Source organism: Callorhinchus milii, unplaced genomic scaffold, assembly GCF_018977255.1.
Source record: "Callorhinchus milii isolate IMCB2004 unplaced genomic scaffold, IMCB_Cmil_1.0 Scaffold4, whole genome shotgun sequence".
Lineage (NCBI taxonomy): Eukaryota > Metazoa > Chordata > Chondrichthyes > Chimaeriformes > Callorhinchidae > Callorhinchus > Callorhinchus milii.
The window spans coordinates 54,566,386-54,584,780 of record NW_024704745.1 but is presented as its reverse complement, the minus strand read 5'-3'; the positions used below and the strand labels follow the sequence as shown (position 1 = coordinate 54,584,780).

The following is an 18,395-nucleotide window of genomic DNA, read 5'->3' as shown; positions in this document are numbered from 1 at the left end:
AACCAGGCTGACACAGTGATCAGTTTCTACATGTGTCAGATACCCAGATGACCAAAAACAATGTATAGTTATACAGATGTAGAAATCAAATTGTAAAAAAGATACAAAGGGTAAACACCATATGTTATAATAAAACAGGAATCGCAATGGCATCCCAATCCACCAAGTCAAGACCCATTGTTCAATAGATTACTTTGCCCAGCTCAAACTTGCAGATTTATTTTTTCCTCAGTAGACTCAATTATTTAATGTTTTACTGTAACTAGCTCATTAACTAGGATTGATATATACAGACTTTGAACATTAATTGTATTGAATAAAAACTCAATTAACACACAGTAACAAAGGATATAAAAAAATCGAAATAAATTTAAAATTCTGCAATTAGTTTAAGTACTGGAATCTATCCTGTTTTATCTTGGTTTGTGATTGTTATGAAGTTCTCCCTTTTGATAAAAAAATAATATAAGAGGCTTAAAGAAGATCCTTATTCAGAATTTAGTCTTGGAAAAGGATGGTATCCTTGGAAAAGCAAACAAGATGAGTCAGAATATTGCCCTACATCACTGAACCAATGTGTCTTTTTCAGAGAGGAGAAACACAATTGTAATGTCTCTTATTTTTCATTATTCCTGATTAAGTTCCACATTTAAATGTAATTTTGAACATTCCAAGGACTTTTAACTCACATTGGTTAGATTGACACTCCAATAATAATAATAATCCTTGCATTTGATCTAGCGCCTTATCATGTCTTTGAGACATCTCAAAGCACTTAACAGAATATTTTGTAAAGTGAATTGACTGTATATTTTGTGAGTGATACGCTGCAGCCAATTGCACACAGCAGCATCCCACTAGTGTTCCAATGCAGGCATACAATTTGCAACAAAAATTGTATACAAACACTGACTCATTAAGATTGTTGACTCATTAAGAGCTTTCTGCAGTACAGTGTCTCCTACAAAAAGTTGATTTTTACCGTTTATTATTGTTTTATTCTGTTTATTCAGTCCTGCATCAGGATGCCATTTTTGTTTCACAACCAAATTTGCTTTGTCAAGTACTGCTGTACATCAGTAAAATTTGCCGCCTAATATAAAAACCCTATATTTCACTATAACATCCTGTGAAGCACTGTGAGATGTTTCGAGAACGTGATAAGGCATTATATCACATGCTAGAATGAATATTATTATATTATCAGTCCTATCTCACTTGCTTCAGTTCCAGTCAACTCAATTTCAATCTTTAATCAATGACAGATCTGTTTTAAAATTTGCATCAAATCTTTTCAATCCTTCCCAGTGGCTGACATGCCTTTACTGTGCTGATTGAAGCAAAACGCATCAATGAATTTAAGAGAAGGGGGGGAGAGAGAGGTGGAGAGTATATGACCGAGAAAGAGCATATGAGGAGTACAGGGAGGAGGGATTAGGATGGGTGGATGCTCATGTGGAGTATAAATAATGCCATGAACTAATTAGGCCAAGTGACCTATTTTGATGCTGTAGATTCTGTGTTTGTCATTCTATGTATGAGAATACAAAAGTCAACATGTTTGGCTTTGATGAGCACTTGCAGTCTTGGTTCAGATTCTATTGATCTCTCTGGTTGCTCACTCAAGTTGAATTCAACAGTGTGTAACCAGAAATTTATCAGACTTGGATCTTAATTTTAAGCCTCACTTTCAACTGCTGCTGAAACCTTTATCACCACTATAATTGGATTATTTTAGTGTTTCCTTTGCAATTTCCTTGGCTCTTCTCATTTAAACTTCAACTCATCCTTGCCTCCTCAATATGGTACCACACAATATGCCAGAATCCAATCACTTATTGTTGCCAAGTTGTACTAGGTCTCGGTCTTCCAGTGGATCATTTCAAGATTTTCAACCTTGTCTTCAGTCTCTCCATCACCTTATTCCATCCTATCTGTGGGGATTTTTTTAGTCTTGTGTTAGTCCACGCTCTGTATTCTTCTGCCAGTAGTTTGCTGCTCAAACACTTCCTCTGTTCCATCATTGCAAGCCTTACATTCAGTCGTCTTTGGCACTTCTTCTAGAACTCTTCAAAACTCACCTGTCTTGTTACTTCGCTCCCGGCTTCCAGAACTAACATTAAAAACATTTTGGTTCATGCCTTCAAGCAGTTATAACTTTTGTCTGCTTACTTGATATCATCCAAGCACTTTGAGACGTTTTTACATGAATGGTGCTATATAAGTGAGTTGCTGTGGTAGAACAGTAATTAGGATATTGAATTTATAACTTGTGTGTATTAAATAATTCACAGCTACAAGACCTACATTTTTCATGTTGCATTTTTGCATTAATCAAGGTGAGAAGTCACATTTTTACTTAGATACTAAATGTTAGCATTAAACGCTTCCAAATCAAGTGAAGCACTGGCACATTGCAGAGTGAAGCTCTTTCTACTTGGCTCCAACAATGGGGTTATCCTGCCACATTTGCTACATTAAGTAAATATTTTGTATGCACCTATCTGGGAATTTCAATTACGTGTGTATTATAACATTCATCAATCCTCTTCGATCGTGCCTTCAGTCACCCTCCCACCTCTCTGCCTTCCCTCACGCCTCCCCCACCCCACCCCCATGCTCGGGTCTCTCCCCTGACTGTCCAGCACCTTGGGACGTCCTCCCAACATGAAAGGCGTTCTATAAATGTAATTTTATTGTTGTTGTGTTGTTCATTATAGAAAATAATTCAATCTGAATTTAGAAGGTTGCGTTTCTTTTTTCCGAAGCAAGATTCCCAATGTAATAGCTAATTAGGTTTGTGCTGCAAGGCAGCATCCAACAGAAACTGAAGTAAGAAATATGACCCTTACAGCTAACACAGAGAGGCGGCTTTCATCTCATCAGTCTCAGGTGAATTTAAAGCTCGCTCCTAATGTGAAAGGATAGTGTGCTGATTCAATCTGCCACCCAGGTGCTTTAACCCTGCATTAGAAAAGAAAGAACAGCTCACCTTCAAGTGTATTATCAAAAATTTTAAAAATATTATGTGAATTGCATCATAGTTGTAGGTTCGGATGAGGCATTAAACCAATCTAAAAAGAGAAGGGAATTTTTCCTGGTGTATTCACCAACAACCTTCCAGAATAATTGCTGTTTGCAGAATCTTGCTGTGTGCAAATTGGCTGTTACTTTGGGCTACAAAAATAGTCATTAACTTGACAGCAATTACTGTGAAGCGCTTTTAAGATGTTTTGATGTTATTGGTGATATAAAAATGTTCTCTTTCTTTCGATCCTTCCCAGGCACAAAACATATAGGTGCTGCGATTTCGTTTGCATCTAATTATTTTCAGCAAAAATTTGGCAACTAAGAATTTAACCCTTAGAGCAACAGATTTGCTGCATAGCATAATTTTTTTATGGGAGCCGTACGGAGTTAGTGTTCACACACCCATTCCTGGCTTTCCAGTGTTTTGGGGTTAATATTACCTGAGCGCACTAAAATTATTATTAGTAATAAATATAATCCACATTTGAGTACCTTTGATTGTAACATTAGTGAACAAATTGAAATAATGCACAGTTTATAGTACACAAGTTATCATAGGTTAATATTTGTTGGCACTCAGGGTTAAAAATAGTTAAAACAGAAAATTGTTTTCCTTTGAATGATGAACTTCCTGCAGTGTGAGTTTATCACGCTTCATCTGTTGTTGTGAAGTGCTTTGAGATGTCTCGACAATGTGATAAGGTACTACATCAAATGCAAATGACTATTATTAGATTCCACTTCAGAAATGACAGATTTAGGGATTTTTTAAATCCTAGAATTCCTGTTTGTGTCCTTGTTACCAAAGAAAATAAATTGTGTTAGAGGAAAACAAAATGTAAACAATTGATTTTGAACTGCAACAACTTTAAAATATGCAAGTTATTTTTAATTGTTCTTATTAATATTGGGGTTGGGAATTGTGGCCAAATAATTAAATGCAGAGAAATAATTATTTCCATCTGCTTAACCCCTACTAGGTTGGGTATTGTGTAAAAGCTTTTCTATATTACCTTTCTATAGTTAGACTTAAAACATTTAATTTTTTGTTTTATATTAGTAACGAAAGGTTCAATAAACATCCTTTCAAAAATTATTATCCACCAATGGACATAATAAACAAGGGTGGCTTAGTTGTGTAACTACAGATAGTGCATAGTGTGTTATTAATCTCAAGGGTTGCATTATAGATTGCATAGAGGGCAGATTGTCCATTCAGCCGAATGACAATAATAATGATGGTGAAATTGTCGTAGCTTGTTTCAAGACCATCCTTATTTAAGCATTCTATTCACATCCAGCTGTATTCAATCTCTCTCTCTGTGATGGATAAATTACCATATTCAAGTTTTATGACAAGTTACAATCAGGCACTGACTGATCAGATGTAGCCTGGATTGGATGCAGAGTAAATGTATTCCCCTCCCCCCCCATATAGTAACTGTTACTCTCCCTTAAATTTTCCTTAGTTGACCAATATTGGCGAGTTAATGTTATTCATAAGACAACCACCCATTGTAAGTTCCTGGGCACAAGTGGTGCAGCTGTTTGACATGGAATGTTTATTTTGGCACAAGTTTTATATATTTTTCAAGCATCTCTTACTTTCCTCTAAAATGGAGTCTTATAGGATAGTGGTTAGAGCACTCGCATTGCAAGTGAGAGGACCCAGGCGGGGCGAAACAACGCAAGTTTCTCTACTCCACATGCCTCTGTTTACCTAGCACTAAGTAGTAACCTATTAGCGATTCGTGGATCGCTTTTCCAGGGTAATAATCCCTTAAAAAATATTTGGTCACTCAATCCACGACTGTGCGTGGGACATTGGTGTGTGAAATTGGCTGCCCTGTTTAGCCCACAAAATATAGTCAATTCATTTTCCAGTATATTCTGTGAAGCGCTTCGAGATATCTCAAAGACGTGATAAGGTGCTATATCAAATGCAATGATTATTATTTATTATTATTAATAATACCAATTATTATTGTGGAATGAAAGGAAAGTACGCTAGTTCATCCTCTGAATTTTCTCCTATTCTTCCTGTGAGGAAGCATTTGACCTTCATTCTGTGGCGACCATTAAAACAGAAGTAAAGAATTCATTGTGTGGGAATAATAATGATGGTGAAATTGTCATAGCTTGTTTCAAGACCATCTTTATTTAAACATTCTATTCACATCCAGCTGTATATAGGAACACCTATATCAAAAGCACAGAACATCAACATACTGCACCAGAAACAGCCTATTTTTAAACAACAGGCTGTGTATTAACACATAATGCAGTCTAATGTAGGTTTGAGCTGCTTCATAATAAGGATTTACTTTATTTTAACACATTTCTTTCAAAAATTCCCCATTCCTAAAACAAATAGTGTTCAAGCATGAATACAAATTATGTAATTAGACTAAAATTGGTATTACCAAGATTTTAAAAAGTGAGAGTTAAAAAAAAATGAAAATAGACTATTCAGTGGGATAGCTGCAGTTCCTTAAATTGTCTGTGCTGTTATATTAACTAATACAGTACAATTTACATTGATATAATATCTTTCACATTTGGAGGATGTCTCAAAGTGCTTAACACTGCTGGCTAGGCAACTGAGTTGAAGGTGAAAACCAAAGGGTGTTGGAAGGGGAAAGAAGACCGAAAACACGGTCAAATATACATCTTGAAGCACTATATTAAAGTAATCGAAGTGACTGATAGCTTTTCTTACTGTTCAGCCTCCCACAGAGATGTCAGACACTACATCAGTAGCAGAGCGGTTCCTTCACGAAGAAGAAAAACGCGCCAGAGAGTTGGAAAAAATGTTGAATTCCCACATTGATGAGTTGCAGCACAGTTCAAAATGTACAGTTGAGACATACACTGAAGCTAAACAAGGTGGACACTCTGCACCTTCATGGCGTTAATGCACTTGTCACAAAATCAGAAGTACTGTGAATGTCTTGAGATTAGTATATAACGCTTAGTAAATTAAGTAATTTGTTACAATTATGACTAATTAAAGCAGTTCAGTTGAATGTGTGGAATTAAAACTGCACACTTTTATGTCAAAAACCTATATTTTTAGAACTGTTGAAAAACTGGAAAGCAAGATTGTGGTTATCTTCTTTTTTAAATGCATAAATGTATAAGATACACGTTTATGAAAGTAAATTATATTTATTAATTGATAATTAATGTTTCTGTTGGTTACTTGCACTATTTTACATTATTTTTCACCCACATCAGTGAGTGAAGAAAATGTCTTTCAGACCATCAAGCTCCCTCCTACAACAACAATGCAAAATCTATCCCATTGCGCACATCAGCCACATACTTTTGGGGGAAAGAGTATTGTATAGGTACATTTGAACACCAAAGTAATTAAGGAAAACTCAAGAATATTAATCCAACCTCTCAATCCCACTAGTCAATCCCAGTGCACCATCTGCAGATGACACTCCATCTCTACCAAGACCCAGCAACACATTGTATTCCAAGGAGAATTTATTCATTCGTGGTGACACCTATTCAGATATCATCCAATACTGTTGTCACAAAAATACTTACCTAGTTCTTTTTAAGAGCTAAGTGTCTACATTTGTTGGAAATTGTATGTAGTAAAATGATTTACCATTATTTTATCAAATGATGTGAGGAAGCAATATTATATTAAATGATACCAAAGCTGTGTAAATAATTTTGCAGGGTTTGTGCTTATTTTAATCTTTGGCAGGACATCAAATAGGGGAGATAGTTAAGTTTTCCATACATCAGTGTTGCAGTTTGAGGTAGCTATTGTATGAGACTATTCATATAGTGATTTATAAAGAATAAAATACATCTTACTCGTAGAAAAAAAGATTGTATACCCACTTTTGACATTTTTCTGGCATTTTTCTTCAGCAAAAGGAAACACATTTTGAAATCTGTATGATTAGAATAAGAGTACCACATTGCAATTTATGTTTAGAATCATTTCAGTGAGCCTCCTTTAAAGAGAGCTCATTTATACAATCACTGGGTATTTGATTGCAAGAAAGATTGAGGGAACTGTGGAAGCAGAAGAGACAGCAAAATAATAATAATAATAATCCTTGCATTTGATATAGCGCTTGTCACGTCTTCTAGACATCCCAAAGCGCTTCACAGAATATACTGTAAAGTGAATTGACTGTATATTTGTGGGTGAACGCGGCAGCCAATTGCGCACAGCAGTGTCCCACAAACAGTCATAGATTGAAAATGACCAATTTATTATTGTTTTGTTTTTTTGGAGGGATTATTACAAAGAGAGATTGATATGCTATGCATATGGACTGATAACTGGTAAGTGAAGTTCAATGAAGATAAATACAAATTACTGCATATAGGAAGTAAAAATAGGAAGCACATACTCTGGATGGGAGAGAACAGCTGAGGGGGAAGATTAAAGAAACCTATGGATGTTAGTTGACGCATCACTTACCATGTCAAAATAATGTGAGACGTCAATAAGCATGCTAGGCTATATTGCCAAATCAGTTGAGTTCAGATTCCCTCATGTCAAGCTCAAGCTGTAATTTGCTCCTGGGTATGTCACACCTCGAGTACTATATACAGCTCTGGTTGCTGCTGAATAAAAGGGCTGCCCAGGCAAGGATGAGCTAAGAAGGATGAGATCAGATAGACTAAAGGGCATTCTTTATCCATATCTCTCATGATCTTATGATATAGTTCATTTATTATTTAACTGTTTCAGGGATAAAGGTAACTGATATAATTTCATCAAAACGCAAAACAACGCATTGTGGAGTCCTGTAGCTCAGTGGTTAGAGCACTCGCTTTGCAAGCGAGAGACCTGAGTTCAATTCCAGGCACAGGGCGAAACCTTGGGCAAGTTTCCTTACTCCACACGCCTAATAATAATCCCTCCAAAAACCAAAATAAATTGGTCATTTTCAATCTACGACTGTTTGTGGGACACTGCTGTGCGCAATTGGCTGCCGCGTTTGCCCACAAATATACAGTCAATTCACTTTACAGTGTGTTCTGTGAAGCGCTTTGGGATGTCCTCCTGACATGAAAAGCGCTATATCAAATGCAAGGATTATTATTATTATTATTAAAATACTGCAGATGCTGGAAATCTGAAACAAAAACAGAAGTCGCTGGGAACATTCAGCAGGTCAGGCAGCATCTATGGGGAAAGGAAAGTGAGTCAATGTTTCGGGTCCGTGACCCTTTGACAGAGTAGGACGAAGGGTCGTGGACCCAAAACGTTGACTCACTTTCCTTTCCCCGTAGATGCTGCCTGACCCACTGAGTGTTCCCAGCGACTTCTGTTTTTGTTTCAGATATAATTTCATGATGAAGTAGCTATTGAGATAGAAATGATCATTTCAATTCAGTACTATTTTTATTTGTTGTGCTTTTATTTGCACTAATTTGCTTTAAACAGCTGAAGTCAGTAAAGTGTAATTCCCTGAGATCTTGCAAAATACAGTAATGCCATCCCCATTAAAATGGTTTTAATCTCTGTGTAGGAAAATACATCTTTCCTTTGAAAGTGTATTTAAATTGAACATTCAAAGTGCAAATATTCTGAACCCATATTACAGCAGACCAATCAACACATACAATGCCTCTAGTTAAGGAAGCAAACCACAAGGGGAATACAGTGCACCATTAAGCATATAACTGTAACTCCCTACTTAATTAGCTTTTATTGTAAGGTAAAAACAAAAATATTATGAAGACCCAAGGGATATGGTTTACATCCTCCTCATTAAGCTCATTCTAATTTATCAGATTAGCCTACCTCATGCTATGTAAATCACGTCCTCCAGTCTTATCTTTCATTCAGCTGCCATTTCATTTTTGTGCGCTCCATTTGAGTGAGGAATTGTGAGCCTGACCACTTGGCTCCAGTTAGCGTGTGGTGCAGAACAATAAGGAAATTTTACCCTCAATGATGATAAAGATACTATTTAACTAGATTTTTGGAAAGACTATGATGGCCATTCCAACACCAATGCAGTCAGTCAGGATTAAAGGTGGTACTTGAGATTATTAATGATAACAATAATCCTTTCACTTGCAGCCGTCAAGCTGCTGAATGACCGTCTCTCCACAACCTTTAATTCCCTGGCTCCCTTGAAATCCAAGGCTGTTTCCAAATCCACCAGTTCCTCCTGGTACAAGTCACCTCTGCTCACTTAAAACTCAAACCCAGACGCTCGAGCACAGATGGCAGAAATCTGGCCTCACGATTCACTGCCATCTGTGGCTTGAGCACCTCCACACCTACCGCCTCTCCCTTTCACAGGCCCAAACTGACTTTTACTCCAAAGTTATACTGGAGCCAAAACACTGTTTTCCACCGTCCATCACCTACTCCGTGTATCCGCTCTAGCTCCCTCTATCCCCATATCAAACATCAAGTGTAAAGAGGTTCTAGACTTCTTTGCCTCAAAGATTGAAAACATCCCCTTGGCTGCATCATCCATCCCAATGTTCCCTTCCACCCCAGAACATCCACACCGCCTTCTCCCTCCGCCATGGCTCCTGCCACTTCCCCCTCTTATACTCCTTGGCCCCATTTCTCTCTCCCTCTCAACCAAAATCATCCGCATGAAGTTCGCTGCCTCGAACCCCTCCCCACCCAGCTGCCGGTCATTCAATTTTCCCTCCTCTCCCCCCTTGCTGACCGACACAGACAACCAGTCTCTCTCCTCAGGTTCTGTTCTACTCTCCCTGAAAACTACTGTTATCACAATACTCCTCAAAAAACCCACCCCCAATCCCTCCAATCTCTCACACTACCATCCCATTTCCAACCTACCCTTCCTTGCTAAAGTCCTGGAATGCTTTGTTACAGGTCAACTTCGGTCACACCTCTTCATCCATTCCCTCCTCAAGACCCTGCTGTCTGGTTTTTGCCCTCTCCACAGCGCAGAGATAGCAATTGTCAGTCACAAACCATGTCCTCTCTCTTGTGACCAGGCTCCCTCTGCATCTTTGTCCTCCTAGATTTCTCTGCCACGTTCGACAGTCGACCACACCATCCTCCTCCACCGCCTCTCCTCCCTCATCCGCCTTAGTGGGACCGCACTCGCATGATTCGAGTCCTATTTAACCAACCACCTCCATTTCATCTAGGCAAATGGTTTCCCTTCCCGCCCCCGCTCGGTCACCTGCGGCATACCCCAAGGCTCGATCCTTGGCCCCCTTCTTTTCCTAATTTGTGAAGTGGAGTCCTGTAGCTCAGTGGTTAGAGCACTTGTCCCGCAAGCAAGAGACCTGGGTTTGATTCCCAGCAGGGCAAAATCTTGCACAAGTTTCCTTACTCCACACGCCTGATGTTAATCCCTCAAGAATAAAAAACAATAATAAATTGTTCACTAAAATCCACGACTGTTTGTGGGACACTGCTGTGCGCAATTGCCTGCCATGTTTTGCCCACAAATATACAGTCAATTCACTTTACAGTATATGCTGTGAAGCGCTTTGAGACGTCTAGAAAACATGAAAAGCGCTATATCAAATGCAAGGATTATTATTATTATTTATTATAATCTATGTGCTCACTCTTGGCAATATCATCCATAGACACAGGGTAAACTTCACATGTATGCAGATGACACAAATTTGCTTGCCTACTCTAGTCTCGTCTCCAGATCCACCGATGCTCTATTAGCTTGTCTGGCAGATATCAGAGCCTGCATGAGTACAAACTTGCTGAAGCTAAAATTGGACAAGACGGAAGCCATACTTTTTTGGCTCTTGTCAACGTCTTCACTCCTGTGGATCTAAACTCCTCAATCTTCATGGGCTCTCCCTCAGACTCAGCAAACCAGAGTGCAATCTAGGTGTCCAGTTCAACTCAAAGCTGTCCTTCCTCCCCCACATCTGGTCCCTGACCAGGACCGCCTTTTTCCATCTCCGCCATATTGCCCGCTTCCAACTGTACCTTATCCTAAATCCAGCCGAAACCCTCGGACATGAGTTTGTCACTTCCCGTCTGGATTACTCAAACACACTCCTCGCTGGTCTCCCCAGCTCCACTATTCAGAAACTCCAGCTCATTCAGAACTCTGCTGCTGCATACTGACCCAGACCAAACTCCATACCCACATCTCACAGGTTCTGGCCAGGCTCCACTGGTTCCCCATCACCAAACTGATTGACTTCAAGATCCTCACACTTGTGTTCAAATCCCTTCACTCCTTGGCACCTCCCTACCTCTCCGACCTCCTCACTCCCCAAACCACCACCTGAAGCCTCTGTTCTTCTGACACTGGCCTCCTACTCGTCCCTCACACCCGCCAATCTACCATTGGAGGTCGTACTTTCAGCCACTAAGTCCTGAAACTTTGGAACATTCTCCCTCAATCCCTCCACCTTGCTCCCTCTCTCCCCTTTTTCAAGTCCTACCTTAAAACCTTCCTTTTCAACTGTGCTTATGGTCACTTCCCACCTCAGCTTGGAGTCAGGTTCTGCCACTGTTAAGGGCTCTGAGACGCTGCCATGCGTGGAGGGCGCTATATAAGTGCAAGTTGTTATTGCACTTGATATAACACCTTATCACATTGTCAAAATATGTCAAAGCCCTTGACAGCATTCACTGTAAAGTTGCTGTGTATGCGTAGGCAAATGCAGTAGCCAATTTTCCACAGCAATGTGCCACAAACAGCCATGAAGTGATTAACTGTTGATTGTTGTTCAGGACACAGGATGAAATGTTCCGTTCTCTTTTTGAGTTATGCCATGGGATTTTTAACATTCACCTGAACCAGCAGATGGGACCTTAGCTTAATGTCCCGTTTGAAGGCTGGCACCTCTGACAATGCAGCACTCCCTCAGCACTAGAATGTCAGCCTAGACTGTGAGCTGAAAGTCCTAACATGGGGCTTGAGCTCACAAAAATAATAATAATAATAATCCTTCCATTTGATATAGCGCTTTTCACGTCGGGAGGACGTCCCAAAGTGCTTCACAGAACACACTGTAAAGTGAATTGAATGTATATTTGTGGGCGAACGCGGCAGCCAATTGCGCACAGCAGTGTCCCACAAACAGTCGTAGATTGAAAATGACCAATTTATTATTGTTTTTGGAGGGATTATTATTAGGCGTGTGGAGTAAGGAAACTTGCCCAAGGTTTTGCCCTCTGCCTGGAATTGAACTCAGGTCTCTCGCTTGCAAAGCGAGTGCTCTAACCACTGAGCTACAGGACTTAACATTCTGACTCAGAGCAGAAAGTATTACAAAGTATTACTGAGACAAGCTGAAACCTTCTGACCTCACCACCTTCAATCCCAGTTAATGAACATAAAGCTGTACAGGATGGACGATTTTTTGGGGGTTACCTGGGTGTCTGACACGTGGAAATCCAACCCATCACAGTGCTAATGGTGGACTGGTTACACGGGAAATTGGAAAATTTCCCAAGTGCCCTCTTGAATGGCTCCCAATTTCTTTGGCCTTCTTGTTCTGTGGCTAGGACTAGCAATTTGGAACAATCCGGCGGTGATGTTCCACACACATTTTAAACCTTCATCCGATCAATGACCAAAAGGGTTTAAAACAACTGCATTTTGTTTAGAATCAAGATCTTTTTGTGCTTTTTTTCTGAAAATAAAAAAAGTTTGTTTGGAGAGAGGGGTTGAAAGGAAGAGAGCGAAGTGTAGGAGGAAGGGAATGGGAAAGGGGAAAAAAGGGTGTGTCGAAACAGGCCAGAAAGAGAGAGAGCAGTTACGTCAATAAATCAGAGTTCACAATAAATTCAGAGTTCACAAGTGTAGCAACAGCATCCTTGAGTGGAGGCAAGGGGCTGAAGATATGAGAGCCCAACGTTTGCTGGAATTCCTGACCTCCTCAAAATGCAGCTGTGCCGCTGACTGCTAGAGCGTAGTGTGAACATATGGATTTATACTAAAGCAGAATACAGGTTTCATTATATGAGTGCAAGACGGAACGTTCTACTACTCGGGGTACACAGCAAAGCAAAAGATGTCAAAAACTGTTTGTGGTCTGCAGCAAAGATTAGGGTAACATTTCCTTGAAGCAGAGATTTGGATTGGTTGTAGAAAATATTTCCCATTTTGTATCTGCTACCAAATATAAAATTCAGCTGCAGTCACAGAACCATTATGTGGGTAGACTCATAGATATAGCATTAAAGAGCATTTGTAAGATAGATAGAAATATTGTTTGGATTTGGTTGTGTGGAAATGAAATTTACCAGAGCTGTGTTAATCTCTGCCATTGATCACAGAACTGACTGTTGCTCTTTCCAATGACATAATAGTCACTGCAGGCAGCACATGGCATTTAGAAAACAATTAAATACATGAAAAGTTTTGAGAACATAATGCATATTATTCAAAGAACAAGATAGAAACTGGATTACTTACCTTTAAGTGTAGTACTTTCCTCTTTTGGGTGAACTTATTTTCTTATCTCAAATAAGCTCAAATTCACCCAAGACTTCAAAAGCTACTCCCATATCTAGCAAGGCTCTTCCAGCATCTCTCACACTCCTACATAGGATTGAAGAAAAGGTTTGTTAATTTATAAACTGATCCCCTCACCCCTGCTGTGAGATACTCAATCTTCATTTAGGGAGGAGGGGAATAGAAGGAGGGATTAAGAGGACTGGGGTCTTGGATGGAGTGTAAGCACTGGTACAGATTAGCTGGGCTGAATGCACTGTTTCCGTGCCATGGCTTTCTATGGACTTCCACCCAAATCTCTGACTTCAATATACAGTAGTTTGAATCAAGTTTTGTACAAAGTGCAGGAGATCAATGTCAGTCATCCTTCTCTAGTTGTTTTCAACACTGCAGCCATTCCTCCGCTGAATGATCTTCCCCAAACCACAAGTATTGATTGTTCTTGCTCATCCTTGCGTCTTCACTGTGTTAAAATTAAACCTCAGTGCGTTGTCTTCTCAATGTAGAAAATGAAATTATCCTCCACATATTTTATGCCCCATTGTCGCCCTCTCCAAACTTTGAAATAATGTGAATTGGTTGACATGTAGGGTTTATCTGTATTATCGTATTTTATCTGTATAGTGTACAAAATTATGGCTTGGATTGTCACCACACTCCCGGTTGCCACAGAATTGCAACCAGCCATTAAAAAAACTGTAATGAATACAACAAATAGAATACAATTTAAACATTTCCTGTACTATTACTCGGATCAAGAACTGCAGGAGTCAAACACAGTCCCTGCCAAAAATTGCAAGGCCTAATGTTTGTTACTATTGCATCTTTCTATCTTCCCAGTCTTATATTTACAGTGCTAAATCTCTGGTGAGCATCTAGTGAGAATTTTGTTCTGTTTTTAAGCTCTGAGGGCTGTACAAAATTCTGGCACCTCATCAAGCAATTATTTTAATTTGACCATTGTGGAATCCTGTAGTTCAGTGGTTAGAGCTCTTGCCTCACAAACGAGAGACCTGGGTTCGATTCCTGGCAGGGCGAAATATTGGGCAAGTTTCTTTACTCCCCACGCATCTGTTTACATAGCAATAAGTAGGAACTCGGTTGTTATTCGATTGGCGGATCGCTTTTCCAGGGGTAATAATTCCTTTAAAAAAATTATAATAAATTGGTCACTCATTCCACAACTGTTTGTGGGACACTGCTGTGCACAATTGGCTTCCAGGACTTCGAAGGGCAGACCGGTCGCTGGGGGCAGGGAATCCTCCCACTCAGCGCCTGTTAACCCTGCAAGACAAAGTCCTAATGGGTGAAGTAGTCCTAGCTGGACAAGCAGAGGGAAAGCTTGCCAGACAGTGCTATCAGTGTTTTAGCTAGTTAAACTCCAACAGCATCCCAACTGCCAACCTGCGTCTAATGCTTTCCAGAATTAGGTGAGCAGGAAGCGTCCTTCCAGGGAGAGAGCGCACATTCCATTCCAACAATCTATCTTTGGAAATTCCATGTGAAGGTGGGATGCGTGGGATTCTCAGTTTGGTTTGGATACTCTTAAGCACGGTGATGGGTTTCCACATGTGTCAGACATCCTGCTGACACTAACCCCCCCCCACCCAAAAAAAATTCTAATTTGTGCCATAATTTATAAAAAGCTTTGATTGCGCAACTTAGCATATGATCAAATTTGGAGATTACTGTCTTGGTACAAACTAGCTAGCTCTTATAAACAAGGCTGAAAAAAAACAAGAGGAACCCATGACTTGCCTTACACAATATGTGACCACTGCTATCTCACCTCCTATGCCACAATGAAACAACGTTTTGGAAGCTCAACATTTGAGCAAACGTGCAATGAAACCATATACCACTCGGCTTCAGTGCCACTGTAATGTTCAATTGCCTATTAGTTTTAAGTGCTTTCTGAGCTTTATATGTCACACCACACGACAAGCCATGCTCAATTTAGCTGAAGATATGGTCTCAGTTTTCAATCAACACAAAAGAAAACATGCCTGAATTACCGAACCTCCAATTTTCCCCTCTCTTCCTGAGAACTGACTAATGGCTTTCACTCACTCACCAATATTGCAGAGCAACATGACTCAGGTGAAGAATTTAGCTATATAGTGGATAAAAGGTCAAATGTGGGTTTGAGCATTTTGTGTTATTGCAATTCAGTTCTCCAACACAATGTGTCAACACAGACTCAAATTCTTGAAGCATTCAGCAAGACTCACTCACCTGAATTATATTGAGTGGACACCACAGTTTGCTTTCAATTTTCTTCCCTTCGTAATTAAATCCTTGAGTCAAAATGCAGCTTTCTGTGACAATACCCGTGAGTTTGTTTGAACCCAAGGGTGGTACAGATTCACCTTATCCTGTACTTTACACTCTAATGCTCTCAATTCCTATGTCTTTGATTTCCCTCATCCTCCATTTCATACCTCCGATGCCTTCACTACCGTCTCCTGCATGATCCAGTGTTTACCTCACAAATAAAATGTCTGATAAAATAAGATATCTTGTAAAAATAAACATTTTGTGGCTCCACTCCTGCAAAATTTACAATTCAAGAACTTTTGTAATAAATAGCGTTACCCCAATCAAACCTATTCCCTATAGTAATAACAGACTGGCTACAGAGAACAAGGGATAGATTTAGTAACCTGATAATCTCTTTCTTACCGCAAAACCAGAGGAGGGAGCAGTGCTATTTTGTAAAACCAAAGCTGTAAGGCAAGAAAAGTGATATGAAAACCTGCCACACAACCATTTCAACTACCCCTGGTAAAAAATCCTCCCCCCCCCCGCCCCCACATCCTCGGCTACCTCAGGGCCATCTGAATCCTTCCCCACTGGGCTTCCTCCCAAAATGACCTATCCTCCTCGGTCACTCTTCTCCACAGCTCCCTCTCCTCCACTCAATTCCCTTCTCTTCCTGAACCGTCTCCTATTCACATAAGTCACCGTGGTACACCAGCCAGCTCTACTCCCTTAAAGCCGCTGAGCACACCTGCTTAAATCAAACTTAACGGTCCTTCGGCAGATCTGGCTGGACCATATCAAATCCTACCGCTCCGCCCATGCCTCTGCTAAATCGTCATTCTACTCCAAGACAATCTTGGAGGCTAAAAACAACCCCAGGCTCCTCTTCTCCGACCACCCTCTCACGCCTCACCCATCCTCACCTCAATGGCAACTGCAAGGCGATTCTGGACTTCCTTGAATCCAAAGTCGAGGGAATCCGCTCAGCTGCCTCTGCCATTCCATCTGCTACCCCCTCCCCATCTCCTCCTCCCACCCCGGCCCCTACCCATCCCTCCCTCCACACCTTCAAACCTGTCTCCCCCTCCTCTCTCATCACCACCATAACCCGCATGAAACCGACCACCTGCTCCCTCAACCTCATTCTTAGCCCTCTCCTTACCTCCCAGTTCCATCTCCTTACCCTCTACGCACCGACATCATAAACCCCTCCCTGTCCTCTGGTTCTGTTCCCATCCTATTAAAAACCGCCATCATCACTCCTATCCTTAAAAAACCCTCCCTGGACACATCTCTAAACCCAAACTACTGCCCCAACTCCAACCTCCCTTTCCTCTCCAAAGTCCTGGAACAAGTTGTCGCTTCCCAGCTTCACTCCTTCCTCTCCCACCACTTCCTTCACGAACCTCTCCAATCAGGTTTTCGTGCCGCCCACAGCACAGAAACACCCCTGGTCAGTGACAAATGACATTCTGTCTATCTGCGACCAGGCCTCCCTCTGTCTCCTCGTCCTCCTTGACCTCTGCTGCCTTCGACACCGTCGACCACTCTATCCTCATCCACTGCTTCTCCTCGCACCTCAAGCTTTACGGTTCTGTCCTTGACTGGTTCGGATCGTACCCTCACGCCGCCTCCACTTCATCTCCACAAACAGTTTCTCCTCTAGCCCCCACACCTTCTCGTACGGCGTTCCTCAGGACTCTGTCCTTGGTCCCCTCCTCTTCAATACCTATATGCTCCATCTTAATGACATCATCCACAGACATGGGGTCAACTTCCACATGTATGCGAATAACACCCAACTCTTCTCTCTCTGCCTCCATTCTGGACTCCAGGATCACTGTTGTCCTGACACAATGTCTGTCGGATATCAAGTCCTGGATAAGAGCTAATTTTCTTCACTTGAAAGTCAACAAGACCGAGGCTCTCCTGATAGGCTCCCCTCTCCCGCACTGGGCTCCGTGACTCCATCACACCCATCCTCGCCTGACTCCACTGTCTTCCCATCACACAGAGGATACAATTCAAGATCCTGGTCCTCACCTTTAAAGGCCTCCATGGCCTTGCTCCCCCCTAACTCTGCTACCTGCTAACCCCCTACCACCCTGCTCACTCGCTCCACTCAGCGGGCTCCGGCCTGCTCCACGTCCCCCGCCTCACTCACCCCACTATTGGTGGGTGGGCCTTCTACCACTCTGCCCCCACCCTCTGGAATTTCATCCCGGGGTCCTCCACCTCACCTTGCCTCCTTCAAGACCCATCTCAACACCCTCCTCTTCGACTGTGCTTTCGATCTCCCTGCTTCCACCTCTGCCCTCCACCCTCCCCCACCCCGACCCCCAGCTCGGGTCCATAACGCTGTCTGTCCAGTGCCTTGGGACGTCCTCCCGACGTGAAAGCCGCTATACGAATGTAATTTTGTTGTTTTGTTGTTGTATTCCAAAATAGTAGCAGCATCACTGGGCGGACACGCGGCTGATCAAAAAAAATGCATCATGGCCTTGATCACAAGCTTTGTCTCACCAACCTGTGCCTAAGATGCATTCTAGGCCTTCACATGAGGGAGAGGGGAATACAAAGGTATGGGAGAGTGAGGAATGGGTGGAGCCTCATGTAGATGCTGAGTAGACCACTACTGCACAACTAGATGCAGAGGTCACACCTTAATGCCCATTGTTG

At 41.3% G+C, this 18,395-nt stretch overlaps 1 protein-coding gene across 1 annotated transcript in view; it reads left to right on the top strand.

Moving 5' to 3' along the window:
- LOC103184264 (deuterosome assembly protein 1) overlaps positions 1 to 5,995 on the top strand; it is a 41,344-nt gene extending 35,349 nt beyond the window's left edge. The window contains exon 15 of the mRNA XM_007902178.2: positions 5,757 to 5,995. Within this exon, the coding sequence (XP_007900369.2) occupies positions 5,757 to 5,945 (189 nt within the window). The 3' untranslated portion in view covers positions 5,946 to 5,995. The remainder of the gene's footprint in view (positions 1 to 5,756) is intronic.
- Positions 5,996 to 18,395: the final 12,400 nt, after the last annotated feature.